The 15,125-nt window shown below is 38.8% G+C and overlaps 3 protein-coding genes across 3 annotated transcripts; 2 read left to right on the forward strand and 1 right to left on the reverse strand.

The window, feature by feature from the left end:
• Positions 1-2,877: 2,877 nt before the first annotated feature.
• On the forward strand, positions 2,878-3,625 carry GCK72_002077 (uncharacterized protein; the record flags this gene model as incomplete). Its single annotated transcript, XM_053723249.1, has 3 exons — positions 2,878-3,104; positions 3,257-3,457; positions 3,502-3,625. 3 exons carry the CDS (start codon positions 2,878-2,880, stop codon positions 3,623-3,625), a joined length of 552 nt encoding a protein of 183 aa, XP_053591894.1.
• A 341-nt stretch (positions 3,626-3,966) lies between these two features.
• On the forward strand, positions 3,967-5,130 carry GCK72_002078 (uncharacterized protein; the record flags this gene model as incomplete). The annotated part of the gene is made up of 3 exons (XM_003114639.2): positions 3,967-4,039; positions 4,089-4,804; positions 4,954-5,130. 3 exons carry the CDS (start codon positions 3,967-3,969, stop codon positions 5,128-5,130), a joined length of 966 nt encoding a protein of 321 aa, XP_003114687.2.
• Positions 5,131-5,398: 268 nt separating this feature from the next.
• On the reverse strand, positions 5,399-9,319 carry GCK72_002079 (uncharacterized protein; the record flags this gene model as incomplete). Its single annotated transcript, XM_003115147.2, has 6 exons — positions 5,399-6,127; positions 6,189-6,482; positions 6,529-6,774; positions 7,078-7,229; positions 8,950-9,060; positions 9,220-9,319. 6 exons carry the CDS (start codon positions 9,317-9,319, stop codon positions 5,399-5,401), a joined length of 1,632 nt encoding a protein of 543 aa, XP_003115195.2.
• Between the last annotated feature and the right edge of the window lie 5,806 nt (positions 9,320-15,125).

Consider the following 15,125-nt stretch of genomic DNA (forward strand, 5'->3'; position numbering starts at 1 on the left):
GCCATCCTTTAGTGTTGTCTCCATTCGTTAACAACATCTCCGCGTCCCTCTTTTTGGTTCGCGGTGACCTGGTGCCCCATACTTGACCGCACTGTTAGATAATTATTGGCAGATTCAATCTAAAAGTTTTTGTTTGAATCAAAGTACGTCCAACAGCTGCGTCCAAAGGCAAACGGAAAGCTGATGTAATCTAACCGTGAACATTTATCACAACCGGTTGTTCCACAATAGCCGTTTAAGGGAGAGTAGATCACGGTTGAGTTTTGGACTGCTTTTTCCCTTTCAGCATTGTTGTTTTGCTCCCGAGCCATTGGCAAAATGAAAAACTCAACAAAAACGCGAATATGCTAGAGAAAAGAGACTCGAGTTGCGATATTCGTGTGGGCGCTATGGGAGTTGGGGGGGGCCACTCAAATTTTCGAATTTTTAGGCAGATTTTTGGCTGAATGTGTGAGGCTGAAGACGTGTGAGAGACACTTTTTTGTTACATAACCTTTTTCTTAGGCTTAGGTTTCTTAGAAATTCGGGAAAAAATTTGACAAAAATGATTAATTTGTCAATTTTTGCCGTTTTTTTCAATTTTTTTCCGAGTTTCTAAGAAACCTAACAAGGGAAGTACTCGAAGTGTCCTCTCTCAAACAACTCAAGAATTTGGCCCCTGGTACTTTCGAGGCTGTAGATTCCGAATCTGAAATAAAATTCTGCTAAATGTCTCTGTGAACCAAGTTATGAGCCGTCAAACTTTCCCTATGATTAAGCATTTTTTGCGTGACACGCGGTCTGCCGGAATGTCTACCCGAACATATCCTCCAATTTTCCAATCATCGGTGGTTCAGGGGTTGTGGGCGCGTCTTGTAGTCGAAAGGCTGTGGGTTCGTCTCCCTTGCAATGCAAAATTTTTTTCAATTTTTTATTGCATTTTTTGTGGCTCCATATCTGGCTCCCAGATGGTTTTTCAGTAATTTGTTTATGCACTCGGTGAAGATGTGATCAAAATCAAGCGATTTAGCAAATGAAAGCAACAACTTTTTTTGAGTCCCAACTCCACTTTTCTCCACCAATTGACTGCGAAAAATTTTCGAAAAATTTGTTGAAATTTTTTCTTCAATTACTTGTTTGTTTTCCATTCCATACTTTTTTCATGTAGTGGAATTGTTCTTCCTGTAGGCTAAACTCACTTTTTTGGCTTTCTTCCCATTCAATAGATAGAACCCAGTGGCTTATGTACCATATTTTCCAGTTCTTGACGTTTTTTCGCAGTCACTTGGTGGAGAAAAGTGGAGTTGGGACTCAAAAAAAAGTTGTTGCTTTCATTTGCTAAATCGCTTGATTTTGATCACATCTTCACCGAGTGCATAAACAAATTACTGAAAAACCATCTGGGAGCCAGATATGGAGCCACAAAAAATGCAATAAAAAATTGAAAAAAATTTTGCATTGCAAGGGAGACGAACCCACAGCCTTTCGACTACAAGACGCGCCCACAACCCCTGAACCACCGATGATTGGAAAATTGGAGGATATGTTCGGGTAGACATTCCGGCAGACCGCGTGTCACGCAAAAAATGCTTAATCATAGGGAAAGTTTGACGGCTCATAACTTGGTTCACAGAGACATTTAGCAGAATTTTATTTCAGATTCGGAATCTACAGCCTCGAAAGTACCAGGGGCCAAATTCTTGAGTTGTTTGAGAGAGGACACTTCGAGTACTTCCCTTGTAAGCCTAAGAGAATGGTGAAAAGTGGTCCCTCACAAGAATCACACTCATTGTGTAAGCTTTCATCCTCTTTCAGCACACTGATTCGGAATCCCCCAAAAAATTTTTTTGAGTGGCCCCCCCCAACTCCCATAGCGCCTTCGTGTGTCTATGGCTGCCGTCGTGCCCGCCTCTTTCCACTATGTGCGGTCTCAACGACTCTTCTCTGTTGTTTTCCTTCTTCTTTTTGCGTCGTTGCCTCTCTTACTCCTACTCTACTTCGCGACAAAATGAATACTATTTTCTCCACTTCTTATCTCTTTTTTCCGACGACTTGTCCCAGTTTCTCTATCCTTCAAATTTCGTTCGCCATTCTCTCCTATCATCATGACTCGGCATCACTCTTTGAGCTTCTACGTTTTTCTCGTTCAGAAACTATCACTTCATCCTTCCGACATCTGCGAAGTACACGCGAGAGATATTATGTACGGCAATTCGCCTAGCTCATAGAACTTTTGAAATATTCTTATAGCAGAATCATCCGGCTAGATGACTTTTCATACTGAATGATTCTCAACAGCTAAATTTCTTGATTTGATCTACCTCGCCGCTGAATTCAATCGTTTGTTGATCTCTCAAATGTTCCGCGTTTTTTTTCTGTATGGCGCACTCCATACTTTGTTCCCCTGCATTTTGAAGTTGTTTCAATGACGAATCATTCATGCAGATTGTGGATTGTGCCCTTGCTGCGTCGTCAACGCCATTCCCTCACTATCATCGATCGATAAAGTACCCAATTCCCGTTCCGTTTCTTCACTCTCTTTGCTCTCTTCTCCCCGTTGGCAGGAACACTTTATCATTCATTCTCTCGTTCTTCCCTCTTCGATCGCTCCTACCAATCTCCGCAAAACAAAAAATAGAGCAGCTAACAATTCTGTATAGAAAAAAGAGACATTTGAATGTGTTGTGCGCGCTCTCTGTATATGGAAAGAGAAAACGCAAAAAAGCCAACGCCGTGATTCGATTGCATTTCCACATTTTGACCCTTTCAATATTTCAAACCTTAAGAGAACCTATGCGTCTTCAACTTCACACCGTTTATGATCTTCTCATTTCTTATTGTTTCTTGTTCCTTTTATTATTCCCAAAATTATGTTTGAACTTTTGATATTGCAGAACTATGCCCGTCCCACCACAAGCCCAAAAAGTATTGGATGACATCGACAAGCAACTTCATGAGCCAAGCACAGTCACCAATGTGTTGGCTACCGTAGAAAGCAAGACTGGTGTCAAGCGTCTTCACCTCGTACTCGGAGTCGTCGCCCTCCAAGCCTTGTACCTCGTATTCGGACACTCTGCTCAGCTTGTCTGCAACATCATGGGATTCGTCTACCCAGCATACATGAGGTTAGGAATGAAAATGCTTATAACAACATGCAGGTCTTGGCTTGGTGTATTTTATTATTTTGCAAACATCGTAACTTCAAAATTGAAGTTTTCGGTGCAATGTTTCGTCATGGACGTATTACTCATGAAGTCTAAATAGAAACTTATTTCAGCATCAAAGCTATCGAGTCGAGTAACAAAGAGGATGACACCCAATGGTTGACCTATTGGGTTGTTTTCGCCATTCTCTCCGTTCTCGAGTTCTTCTCCGTTCAAATCGTCGCTGTCTTCCCAGTATACTGGCTCTTCAAGTCTCTCTTCCTTCTCTATCTTTACCTTCCAACCTTCCTCGGAGCTACCAAACTTTACCACAGGTTTGGGAAAAAAAGCATTTCAGTTTGTGAATATTTGTTTTTAGATTTGTTAAGCCAATTGCTGCCAGACACTCTGGATCCATCGACGCCAAGATCGGAAACTTTGCTGATAGAGTCAACAGTGCTGCCGGAAAGCTCGCCAACGAAGTTCGCGATCACATCGAATAATTTTGGCTAAATATCACATTCTTCCTATTATTATTATTCCTATGAATCCTTCAACTTTGCATACAATTTCCTTAACATTATATTGCCCAGAATTTTTCAACTCCATTTCTCTCTATTACTCGGTTAGATTGACCCCTTACTCAGATCTGTTCGTCGTTCTCATTTTGTCTACCGTTTAAGTACTTCTTGTTGCCAAAATCGACATAATGAACAATTTTCACAGTATCACAGATTGTTCTTGTTTTTTCTCGTACAGAAAAATTCGTAACACAATATCTGGAGACTTATAACATTTCATCAACTAACTAGTGAAGTATATATCGGTTAGTTACAGACAAAAAATGGATGAATATCAAGAGTTGATAAGTGTGCTGCCCTTACAAACTATTGATTATGCATTTGCTTATGGATCAGGTAATATTACAAAGTATTTGACTCAGAATAGAAATTAGCTAGTTTACAGGAGCAATTCAACAGAAAGACGAAAACAAAGCTGAAAAGATGGTGGATTTTGTAGTTGTCACGAAAGATGCACAAGAATTTCATCGGGAAAACCTCGCAAAAAATCCTCAGCATTACAGCCTTCTTCGCTTATTCGGACCAAAATGTCTCGAAAAGATTCAGTGTAATTTTGCTGCTCGTGTTTACTATAACACCCATGTGAATGTTGGAAAACGAAAAATCAAGTACGGAATAATTTCATACGAAAATGCGAAACAAGATCTTCTCGATTGGAGATGGATATACATTTCCGGACGTCTTCACAAACCCGTTTTAGACGTAATAAAACCAAAAGATGACATGTGTGATTTGGTTACTGAAAATCGACGATCCGCTCTTCACTCGGCTTTATTATTGCTTCCAGAATCATTCACTCTCAAACAACTTTTTCATAAAATCGTCGGGCTTTCATACACTGGTGACTTTCGAATGATTGTCGGAGAGGATAGGAACAAGATTGAAAAAATCGTAGAAGGTAATTATGAAGAATTGATGAGAGTTTATGAGCCATTGATGAATGACGATGCAAGATTATCTGTGATGACACCAGCAAAAGTGATTCAGGATGGATCTACGACTGCAATCTATCATAGATTGAATTTGTTACCTTCAGAAGTGCTTAATCGTATTCAAAGAAATATGAACAAGGCTCAGAAAAGACAACGGGATGCTGAAGAGGTTAGCTGAATTTCAAATACATTTTTGAATTGAAAGTTTAAGTAAAACCTGTAATTGAGGCTTTTCTTACATCTTGGATAATCTTTTTTCAAACTTTCATACAGTTGCTTATTTTGTTTTTTGTTTTTCTATTAGACTTAATTTTTCAGGTAATCTTCTCACTTGCTCATCGACATGATGTTGCAGCAACGGTGGAAACTGCGATCGGAGGAATCATTCGTCCTATTTCAATCTCACAAACTGCGAAAAATGCGTTCTCGGCTGGAATTACGCGTTCCGCCATTTACAGTATTGCCAAAATGAGCAAGTTTTTGAAGAGCAAGTGATGCCAATTTTTATGAATCGTCGAATTTAACTTCAATTTAGAATGTGATGTAGATTTATTTGAATAAAGTTTATTGTTTCCAAACAATCATAAAGAATGTATTATTAATAAATCAACAACCTGAAAATATACCTCGTGGAAAATGGACGGAAGAGGAGAAACAATCGGAACAGTTCAATTGAATGGCAAGTACCATTTGAGCACCAGTTTGATAAAAAAGGAAATATTTGCACCGGGGAAAAGGTAACGAATTAAGACAAAATTTGTTTCTATAGCCTCGTAATAGGTACTTGTGACTTTGGAATCAAATAAGGATCGTTCGAATTCCTGAGAAGAGTAGGAACAATTGGAGGAGGTACGTGAGTTGGACCAGCTCTTGGAAGTGTCAAAAGCCTTGGTGGGGGTGGACATGATGGAGGTGGTCGACGTGGCATGAGAGCAGAAGTTGGGGACTCGTACGCCGAATCTCGAGAATCTTCGGAGCTCATTGTATATGGAGAATGACAATCAAATGTGTATTCTTTGTGTGAATTGAGAGCAGCAATCAATTGATCATTGTAGAATGCACGGTTTTTTGATGAAGAGGAGCTTTTCGATGGTCTCTTGCAAGCTAGTGCCAGTATAACGAGAGCAAGAAGTAGAATGAAAATAACCAAAAGGAATGGAATCAGAAGACCACCCAATATGCTGCATGAGTTGAGTTCATTCAATGGAGCTCCTGCTAGATTCTCTGGTCCCGAACATCTGGCATCATCACGTGGTTTCAGATTAGATACACGGAGGTCACAGGAGCATTGCCAGTCGTTGTTAGCTAAGTGGAGATTTCGAATATTCTGCCATTGAAGCATTCCAGGAGCAAGGTAACGAATCTCGTTATTTGAGAGATCCAAGTAAGAGAGTGGAGGAATTTGATTGAATGCCGATGGATGAATATAGGTTAGAGCAGATGAAGCAATTGAAAGCCAATGGAGAGAAGACAATTGAACAAATGTTGCCATCTGAAATTCAGAATCGTAAGTTATAGATGCTTCTTGGAATTGTGTATTAAAAAAATCTTACCTGAATTGTTTTGAGATTTCTCGAGTGGGAGATGTTGAGATATTGAAGTGAAGGTAATCCATCAAATGAAGCAGTTTCTAGAGAAACGATCAGATTTGAAGAGAGATCGAGACATTTCAGTGATGGAAGAGACCACGTGTTTCCAGGTAAACGGACCAGTTGATTGTTGGTCAAATTCAAAGTTTCCATTTTCTCAAGTCCATAAAGAGCACCTTCCTCAATGTCTCCAATCAAGTTCTCACTGACATCCAAATGTTTCAATTCCTTTTGAGCAATGAACATTCCAGTTTCAAGCTGAAAACAAACAATTAGGTTACATCGATTAACACGAAGGACTCACGCTTGACAACAAGTTTTGTCTCAATCTCAACGTCTCGAGACCCCCAAGATTATTCAAAACAGACGCCGGCATTGACAGAAGTTTGTTTGCTGATAAATCAAGATTTCTCAGACCAGAAAGTGGTTTGAGAACTGATGGAGGAAGGAAGGAGAGACGATTATCAGCCAGAGAGAGTGTGTGCAATTGAGAGAGTCCAGAGAAGCATTCAGGTCCCAATTGAACATCATTCGATGAAATGATCAGAGTCTGAAATCAACTTTTTGTGGATTTCAATTAATTAGGTTAGATCCAATTGTGCTCATTCTCATTGTTCTTTTTTTGGCTGATGAGGAGAAAGACAAGAAGACATCTGTCTAACGGAGAAAACGGAGAAGGATGATTCTTCGATGAATTCGAAGACAGATGTCCTTTCTATTACCTACTCATTAGCATACGGAAATCATGTGTCAATCAAGTTGTCGCCCCCTTTTCTTGGGATGCTGTCAACCCAATTAATAATTAAGACAGTCCATGTAGAAGCCTAATCGAGTCATTTGACGGTTGACTTACCTTCAGGTTTTTCAGCTTTGAGAACACTTCATTTGGCAGTGACAACAGGCTATTTGAGGATAAATCGAGGAGACGAAGATGTGGGAGAGTTGAAAATACATCAGATGACAAATGAGTTATCGAATTGTTTCGAAGAATCAACTGCTCGAGATCTGAAAATTTTACAATACTTTTTGGTTCTTTCATTGGTTTAATTCTGAATTCCCTTTCTTTTACACACCGTTTTTATATACTGTACAGTACTCTCTGGGGGGGGGGGGGGGGGGACAGAGAATTCTAAATCTGGGCAGATGGGAATTCTGTTGCTACTCTTATTCTTCTCTCAATTTTCGGGTTTACGGCTTATATTATATGAATGCTAAGACATAAATTACAGTGCTCCGTGTGTGGGGTCAGGTCATCCATAATTAGCGGGTTGCGTCATTTCTTCTTCTCTTTCTTTTCCAAATAAAAGGATGTGCATCGGTTAGAATTTGAAACAATTCTCCGTTGGGACGTATTCAAAAATCACGGGAAGAAAAACAATTTGGTGTCGCTTTCCCTTTTTAAAGCATTTATCATTTTTCGAACAAGTTGACAAATAGAAATAGGTTCGAAAATATTCCTTCTTCGGAACCAAAGATGGCTGTTCCCTATGGACAACTATTCTCTTCTTCTCTTTCTTCTTCTTTCCGTCGAAACTTTTTTGCAATGCATGGAATCGAGAATGATGTCAATCAAATTTGCATAAAGCCTCTTCAGTCTTGAGTGCATAATGTCCATTTGGATACCAAATCTCAAAATCTGCCAAAACTTTTGGCCTTCGCTATATCTCGAAAGAATAGTAGGATCAGGAGAAGAAGGTCTGATGGGTCCATAATAGAATTCACTTAGAGATTTCTATTGTTGAGAGGGATCTTCGACTGTTTCTCTTGTTATTATTATTATTCTAATTTGTATTGTCACATACTTGACTTTTCTTCTCGGAACGAACAAGAAGACGGCTGTCGACTTTTAGTGTCAGGAGATGATGATTTGGTCAAGGGCACCGGACGAGAAGAGAACGGAATTTTGCGCGGATTAGTCGGAAGAAAACTCATTTTTCCTCGATTATATGATTATCCGTTCTTTTGAGACATTTGATGATTTATCGGTTGAAAGGAGTAAAGTGTTCACCAAAAGGTGCTAAGTGGAAATGAGACCGACAAACGAATGTTACGCAACTTTACGGACGGACGGCACCTGTACGGTCAGTTGAGCCGACGGAAGAACAAAAGAAGGTTCAACAATTGAATGGAAGAGATGGATATTTAATGTCCCCAGGGTAACCAATCGGCTCACTTTGATAATATTGTTGTGTCTGAATTGGGCTAATTGGAAATAATTGTCGACTGATAAGTAATTAATCTTAATCGTTCCAATATCTATCAAAAATCTATGCGACTCCCTGGAGAGTATTCTCGAATGAAAAGACATCGGGATACTTCAAAAGCAAATTGTGTGGATTCGAATTCCTTTCTCTGTCTCTTTTCTTTTCCACTCAACAATCGAATTATGTATTCTGAAAACGCTTCCCTCCCCCCTCTTCCTATTTCGGTTTAGGAACATCATCTTCAAAATTCCATTATCCACTCGAGCGCACTCTGAGAGCAACAAGATGTCTCGTGTTGAGCGTCCGAATTACACAAAATTAGGATAGAGAATCCCCCGTCGAATACAGGAATGACAATAAATCTAGGTGGTTAAGCAATCTTTTTTTCGGATTGTCGAAGGACAATACGTCGTTAAAATGGTGGCAGTGATAAAGATCTCAGAAGGATATTAAGGCGTTGAGTTATGGTTTTTTAGGACGAGAGAAGAAATAAAATTGGGAAAGAAATGATGATGACTTACTCGGATAAAGACTTAATTCATCGGCAGAAAGTCGGGAGATTCGATTGTTTGAAAGGTCAAGTACAGTGGTACGAGGATCCAAAAGAATTGGAATTGATCGGAGGGAAGAACCTGAAAGATTAGAAATGAGTTGGTAGGGGAATGGATAGCATCTGTCATTGACAACTACACTTTTTACAGCTTTTTGACCCCCAACAAACACTTGTTTCGGGTTTTGTCGGTGCTCTCTTTGAGTGCCGAGATTTACAATTGCTATGAGAATTTATATACCTTTGCAGACGGCCGTCGTACGTGTTGGACACTTGCATCCTGATTGACAAGCAAGTATTTCTTTACAAAGAAATAGTAGAATTATCAGTGGTAATCTCATTTGTGAGAGCTGAAAATAGAAACGTTTTGAGACGGAAAAAGAACAGAACAGGGGCGGCAAAAGATGAGAAATGAGACGAGGGGATGATGTGGGTCTGGATGGATTGATGGTTTTTGAAAAAGATGGAACCCAGGAAGAGATGGGGCAACTTGTTGGACGAAAAGCATATTTCCCAAGAGAAAGTCACCAAAAAGAGAGATATCTTGAAACTTTTGACTCTTTTCAAAGCAATACTTCAAGATTGGAAAAAGATAGAGAAGCTAGTGGAGAGAAAGTGTTCATTCATAACTAAAATAAGAAATAAAAACGAGATTGGGTGGGTAGAAGAAGAAGAAGAAGGAGAAGTAGTAGTTGACATAGTAATAAACGAAATGGGAGCCCGAAAATGAAATTAAAAATGGCCGAATTGGGTAAGGTAATAATCGAGAAACGAAATGATTTTGTTTTGAGAATCAACAGTTTTACAACATCATTATCCGTATTTTAGCGTTTGTTTGTATCTATGGAAGAGGGAGTCTCCAGATGAAGATGCGCGATAAAAAGGGCGGAGACATTCTGCAGAAAGCGGACACGCCCCCACGGACCGATGGGGGTGAGAAAAAGGGTACGAAGCACGTGGGAATATTTGGAATTTTTTGGGAGAAGGCAAATATCAGATGGCCATTCTACGGTTACGGTATTTGAGAGTTAGGAATTTATCAAAATTTTTCGGATCTCGTGGATTTCAAAACTAAAGGCAACTAGATGCGCGCCGTTACTAATATTTGAATTCTCCGAATACAGTAATTATTTTTCAAATATGACGAGCTTGATAATTGATCTTAATCCACCCAATAAAGAACCGTCAACGTAACCAAAAAACGATCTAATTCCAATTTTCGGATTAACTCGGCAGCGCTCGTCCAGAAAAGACACCTACAGAGATATCGTGTGAAAACGGAAACAAGAGAGTGGCGGGACGATCAAAGAGAGAAATTATAATGAATACATGAAGAACCCATTCCTCTCTCAATATGTGCACAAGAATGAGCCCACCTATCTTTTGATGATCGGATGGTTATCTCATTCGACATATAACTTTGGAAAGGTGACAGTCTATATGATTTGTGGGAGACATCTAGACACCTGGTTGAACTAATCCATTGACAACTGAACTCTTTCTGTCACTTGCTTAATCTATGACAATTGGACAGCAGTTTATATTCATAAACAATTCAAAAAAGGGCAAATTCTGGGTGGGAAGGGATAGAAGGCCAGCCTGAGTGACAGGATAGTGTGAAATATGTAAATCATCCCACAACGAGCTCTCACTCTCGCCGGGCGCTTGGATAAACCAAGGGAATGCTCAGAGAGACTCTTGACGGGACCGGCGGCAATGCCTTACGGGAGAAGTGAGAGCAAACAGGAGCCAGCAGCATGCACAAAACAATGCACCTAAGCTACCGCCTCAATTGTTTTTTGATTGTGTCTTCTTCTTCCGGTGAGCACGTCAAACATGTCAAAAAGGGCGCCGAATTGAATAGGTGCGCGAAAATGACAAAAAAAATGAATAAGATGACTAGATGAGTGAAGAGTCAACTCTTTATGTATCATATTTTAATAGAGGTTACGGTAGCGAAGAGTCACAAAAACCTGAATTCATAGAAATGAGATAATAGTTAGTTTTGAGAAAAAGCTACAGTACCGGTCAGAAAAAAACATCATTTGTTCCGTTTTCAGAACAACTTTGCGTATTTTGAGCTTACGTGATAATATCACGGACAGCTATGTATATTCTCTCCAATTTCAATGTTTGTCACTAGAATATAAACGCTATCATTTTTGAATTTCACAAACTTTATACTGTTCCTCTCTCAACAATTACACCTATTTCTTTTTGACGAAGCTCGCAACCAGCAGGAGATTACATTGAAGAATTATCGTATTCTAAAAGGTTATCAACCACGAATTTGAACATCTAAGGTCATTCTACGCCTTCTATATTACTTATGATCATCAAACACTGTTTGCTCAGCACGGTAATACTGCAAATTCGAGAATAAACTAGGATCTCCAATCATATTCTTCTTGGTAGTAACTGAATTTCGCCATCTTTTCGATTCTAATTAAATGTGACAAGAACCGAAAATACAGAAAACCTAGAAACAGTCATTTATTATTTCTCTATTCTCCTCTTCCTTCCATTACACACCGTCCTCTCTCCTAATACTATCAATTTTTCATGTCATTGTCTCTCTTTCTCTCCCAGTTCTCTATTTTCTACAGTATATTCGAAATGGTGTCAATTTCTGTGACATCTACATATGGTGCCGCCTGAGAAAAGACAAAAGGGTGAGGAATGATATTTCGTTTTCTTTTTCAAATGACGAAACAATCGAAAAAATGATTGAGAGGCGGGAGCATCTATGTAATTGCCCTCATCCAGCTCATCTCATTTTTCTTTTCTTTTCATAAAAAATAATTACGGAAAAGGAAGTGGTACCTACTACAGTAGCATTTCTTTTTCTTTTCTTTTGTATATTTGAGTGTTAGTAATCAAGAGAGAGACGAGACGAGACAAACATAAACTTTTGACGAGAAAGGACATAAAAAGCATAAGAGAGAAATAATACAGAAACGGTAGAGATTCTGACGAAATTAGTCACAAAGTCAGACATCCGAAAAGTGACTTTTAGATTAGAAACTTGTAAAAAACAATCGGATGGAAAAGAGGACGATGACACTCATATGCTATGTAAATATACCCCACTGAACGACCGTATAATAGGCTGTCCGGAAGAATAACGGAGAAGAAAAACGAAGAGAAATGGGGCAATGAGTTGAAGAAAACTAGAGAAAGATTTGTAATTGATAGAGAATAACAGAAATAATACAGGAGGATTAAATAAGAAGAGGTGAGGATACGGAGACTGTTGCTCAATGAGAAGAAGACAATGGAAAAAGAATAAAGGATGTAGATAGATGACAAGTGACAGGACATAATTGGAGATATCTTAACTAGATGTTACATATTATAATTGGTTTTCCTGGAAGGCAACAAGTTATCTTGGGATAGAGAGGTTTCTTCAGAATACAGTTAATTAGGAAAGGAGGATTCAGAAGTGTCGATTTCGAGGTAATGTTGCAACATACTAAAACAACATTGATCTTCTTCTTCTCCATAGTGCGAAAGTGTCACGTTTCGGCCCCCTCACACTTAATTACAGTACGGTATCCACTTTGAAATACGAGACAATTGAGGGTAGAGGTGTGCAGCATACGGTCAGCTAAACGTGTCTATTCTACTACTAATTACGGTTTTTGTTGTGAGTTGCCGACGAAGAAGACGACGATGTTACCCGTCAAATCGATGTGCGAGAAAAGGAAAATAAAGTTGAAGCAAAAGAGAGAAAAGAGAGAAGAAAAAGAATTAGAAGACGTCGCAAATCAGATCAATTCGTCTTCGTTTTATCATTCTCTAATCACTTCAAAACCGGTTTCTTGAGAAGGAGAGAGAAATTGAATTCCTTTTAAAAAGTGCTGAAATCAATAAGAAGCAGAAATTTCAGAAAAAGTGAGTGGTCATTTGATTGAATAAAATAACTAGCTGCTGATAGGAAAGTGATAACAGAAATTTCATTGGAATATTTGCACAAGTTGTATAATAAAACAGTTTCAAATGTTGAATGCTAAAATATTGAAATTATGAAATGAGAGTATCGTCACAAAGAGGAGAAGTGTGTACCAAAAAGAACAAAATCCATATGTCGTGGCGACAGATTAATCATAAATCATGGTGGCCATAATGAAAATACAACCTGCACATCTGCTACGTCATCTACATATTCCAAGTGTCACCCAACATATTTTATCAGATTTGTCAATCTAACAGACTTAATCACTGCTAGTTGATGTGAGAGAATCCACGATCTTGATGCAGGTGGAACTCTCGTGGAAGAGCTAATGATGGAAAAGAAATCTCTTTTTGGGGGAGTTGCCACATTCTTCTACAGATTGCAAAATAAAGTAACTTGAATACGAAAGTTTCATTTTTTAAACCAGAAAGTAAAATTGGAAATTAAATCTATCTACTATTCAGGTTATTTTATCTTTTCCCTTTTTGTGGTTTCGAAAAAATAATTTTCAATTAAAAATAGAAAGTACAAATTTAACCTTTTCCTTCCACTAAAGTAGTTAGATATATCTACTATCTAGGGTCCCATTCAAACAACGGATGTAATTATTGTACAAGAAAGAAATGGTATTACACGGCCACCTGCCACAAAATGTGTCATACAGGTTGTGTAATTGCCACGTCACACTTGACATGACGGGTGGATTTATCTGAAATAGAGGATAATTGAACACGAGATATGGTATAGGTAGGTGACAGTTAATTAGAATGAGAAGTAGTAAATGAAAGTATAAAGTAGAAGATGAATTTGTTTTTCTTTTCTTGTAAACCTACATTTAATGAAGGAAAATAATAAGAGAGGGTGGGGAGAAAGAGCTTGATTTGAGGCAATTAATAAGAGGACAAGTAACAAGAATAATTCTGAAGCCATGTGCTCATTTCTTTGTGGGAAGAAAAAGAAGAAGCACATAAGAAAATAAGAAGGAAAGAGAAGAAGTCTCAGGCTATCAATGTCACATATTTGTTTATTTTCGACCAGGTGGCACCTTAAATGGTAGAAAAAGGACAAGAGCCTTGGAAACGTCTGCTGCTAAGACACTAACAAGTTATGATTGATAATCGAGTGAAGATGAAGAAGACATTGTCTTCTTCGTCCTCAACGAGTATGGTGCCATCTGCCCATGAGGCATACCCGCGCAAACAAGTAGTTGTCAGAAGGCCGTAGTGAAGAGATTTCCGAAAAAAAAAAGTGCCTCGGGGGTGAAGAAAAAGCGAAAAGAAAGACAAAAACTAAAAAGGTTTCGAGTTTTCTTTTAATTTATTCAACCAAAAAGAGACACATTTTGGAGTGGAAATGAGTGAACTCTTCGGAAGAACAAGGGGAGGAAAAGAAGTTATCGGGAAGGACATCTTAGGTAAGAAAAGGGATAATCATATGGTTGTTCGGTTGGGCAACAACCAAGTGTCAAGAAAAGGAACAAGAACGGACACAGGGATATAATCTAATGTCAAAAGTAGGTTACTCACTCAACGGGAAGCCTCTGGAGTTGAATAAATGCAAGTGACAATTCAAACAGTTTCTGGTGATAGTAGAGAATGATGACCGCCCGTCATGGTCAGAGTAAATATTAGGATTCGTTTTCTCATCGATGGGAAAACAATACTGTAGAGGAAGGAGGAGGAAACAAACTTTGAATAATCATTTGAAATCATATCTGACCGAATATACAACTTGAAACGTATATGTAAGGAAGATAATGCCTTCAAAATATTGGGTTCCGGTCGAAGGAAATGTCCAAAAAATGCCCTGTCATGACCTGACCATATTCTGGTCTCAACCCTTCAATTAAACCGTAATCCATCATTTGCATGGTCCTATCCAGAATTCAAATACAGGAGGACCATTCCTTCTATCCTTTCCATATCTAATCCTTCATTGTTTCTTCTTCTCATTTTCGCGTGTCCCTGAGAATTATGGTGCCGAAAAGCAGCTGCTCGAGATGACATGCGCAACCGTCTTTTGCGGTACCGGATTTGAGTGGTACTTGGCAAAAAAAGAAGGAAGCCGCCTAAAAATGGGAATAATGACGGTGTATTAATTAGCAAGAACCGCTGGAAAATTAGATTCTATGGGTTTTGGAATCTTTTTTCAGAGATAAAAGGGTGTTGAAGTGAAACGTTCTCTTGTTTCTC

This window comes from Caenorhabditis remanei, chromosome I (genome assembly GCF_010183535.1).
Source record: "Caenorhabditis remanei strain PX506 chromosome I, whole genome shotgun sequence".
In the NCBI taxonomy this organism is placed as follows: domain Eukaryota; kingdom Metazoa; phylum Nematoda; class Chromadorea; order Rhabditida; family Rhabditidae; genus Caenorhabditis; species Caenorhabditis remanei.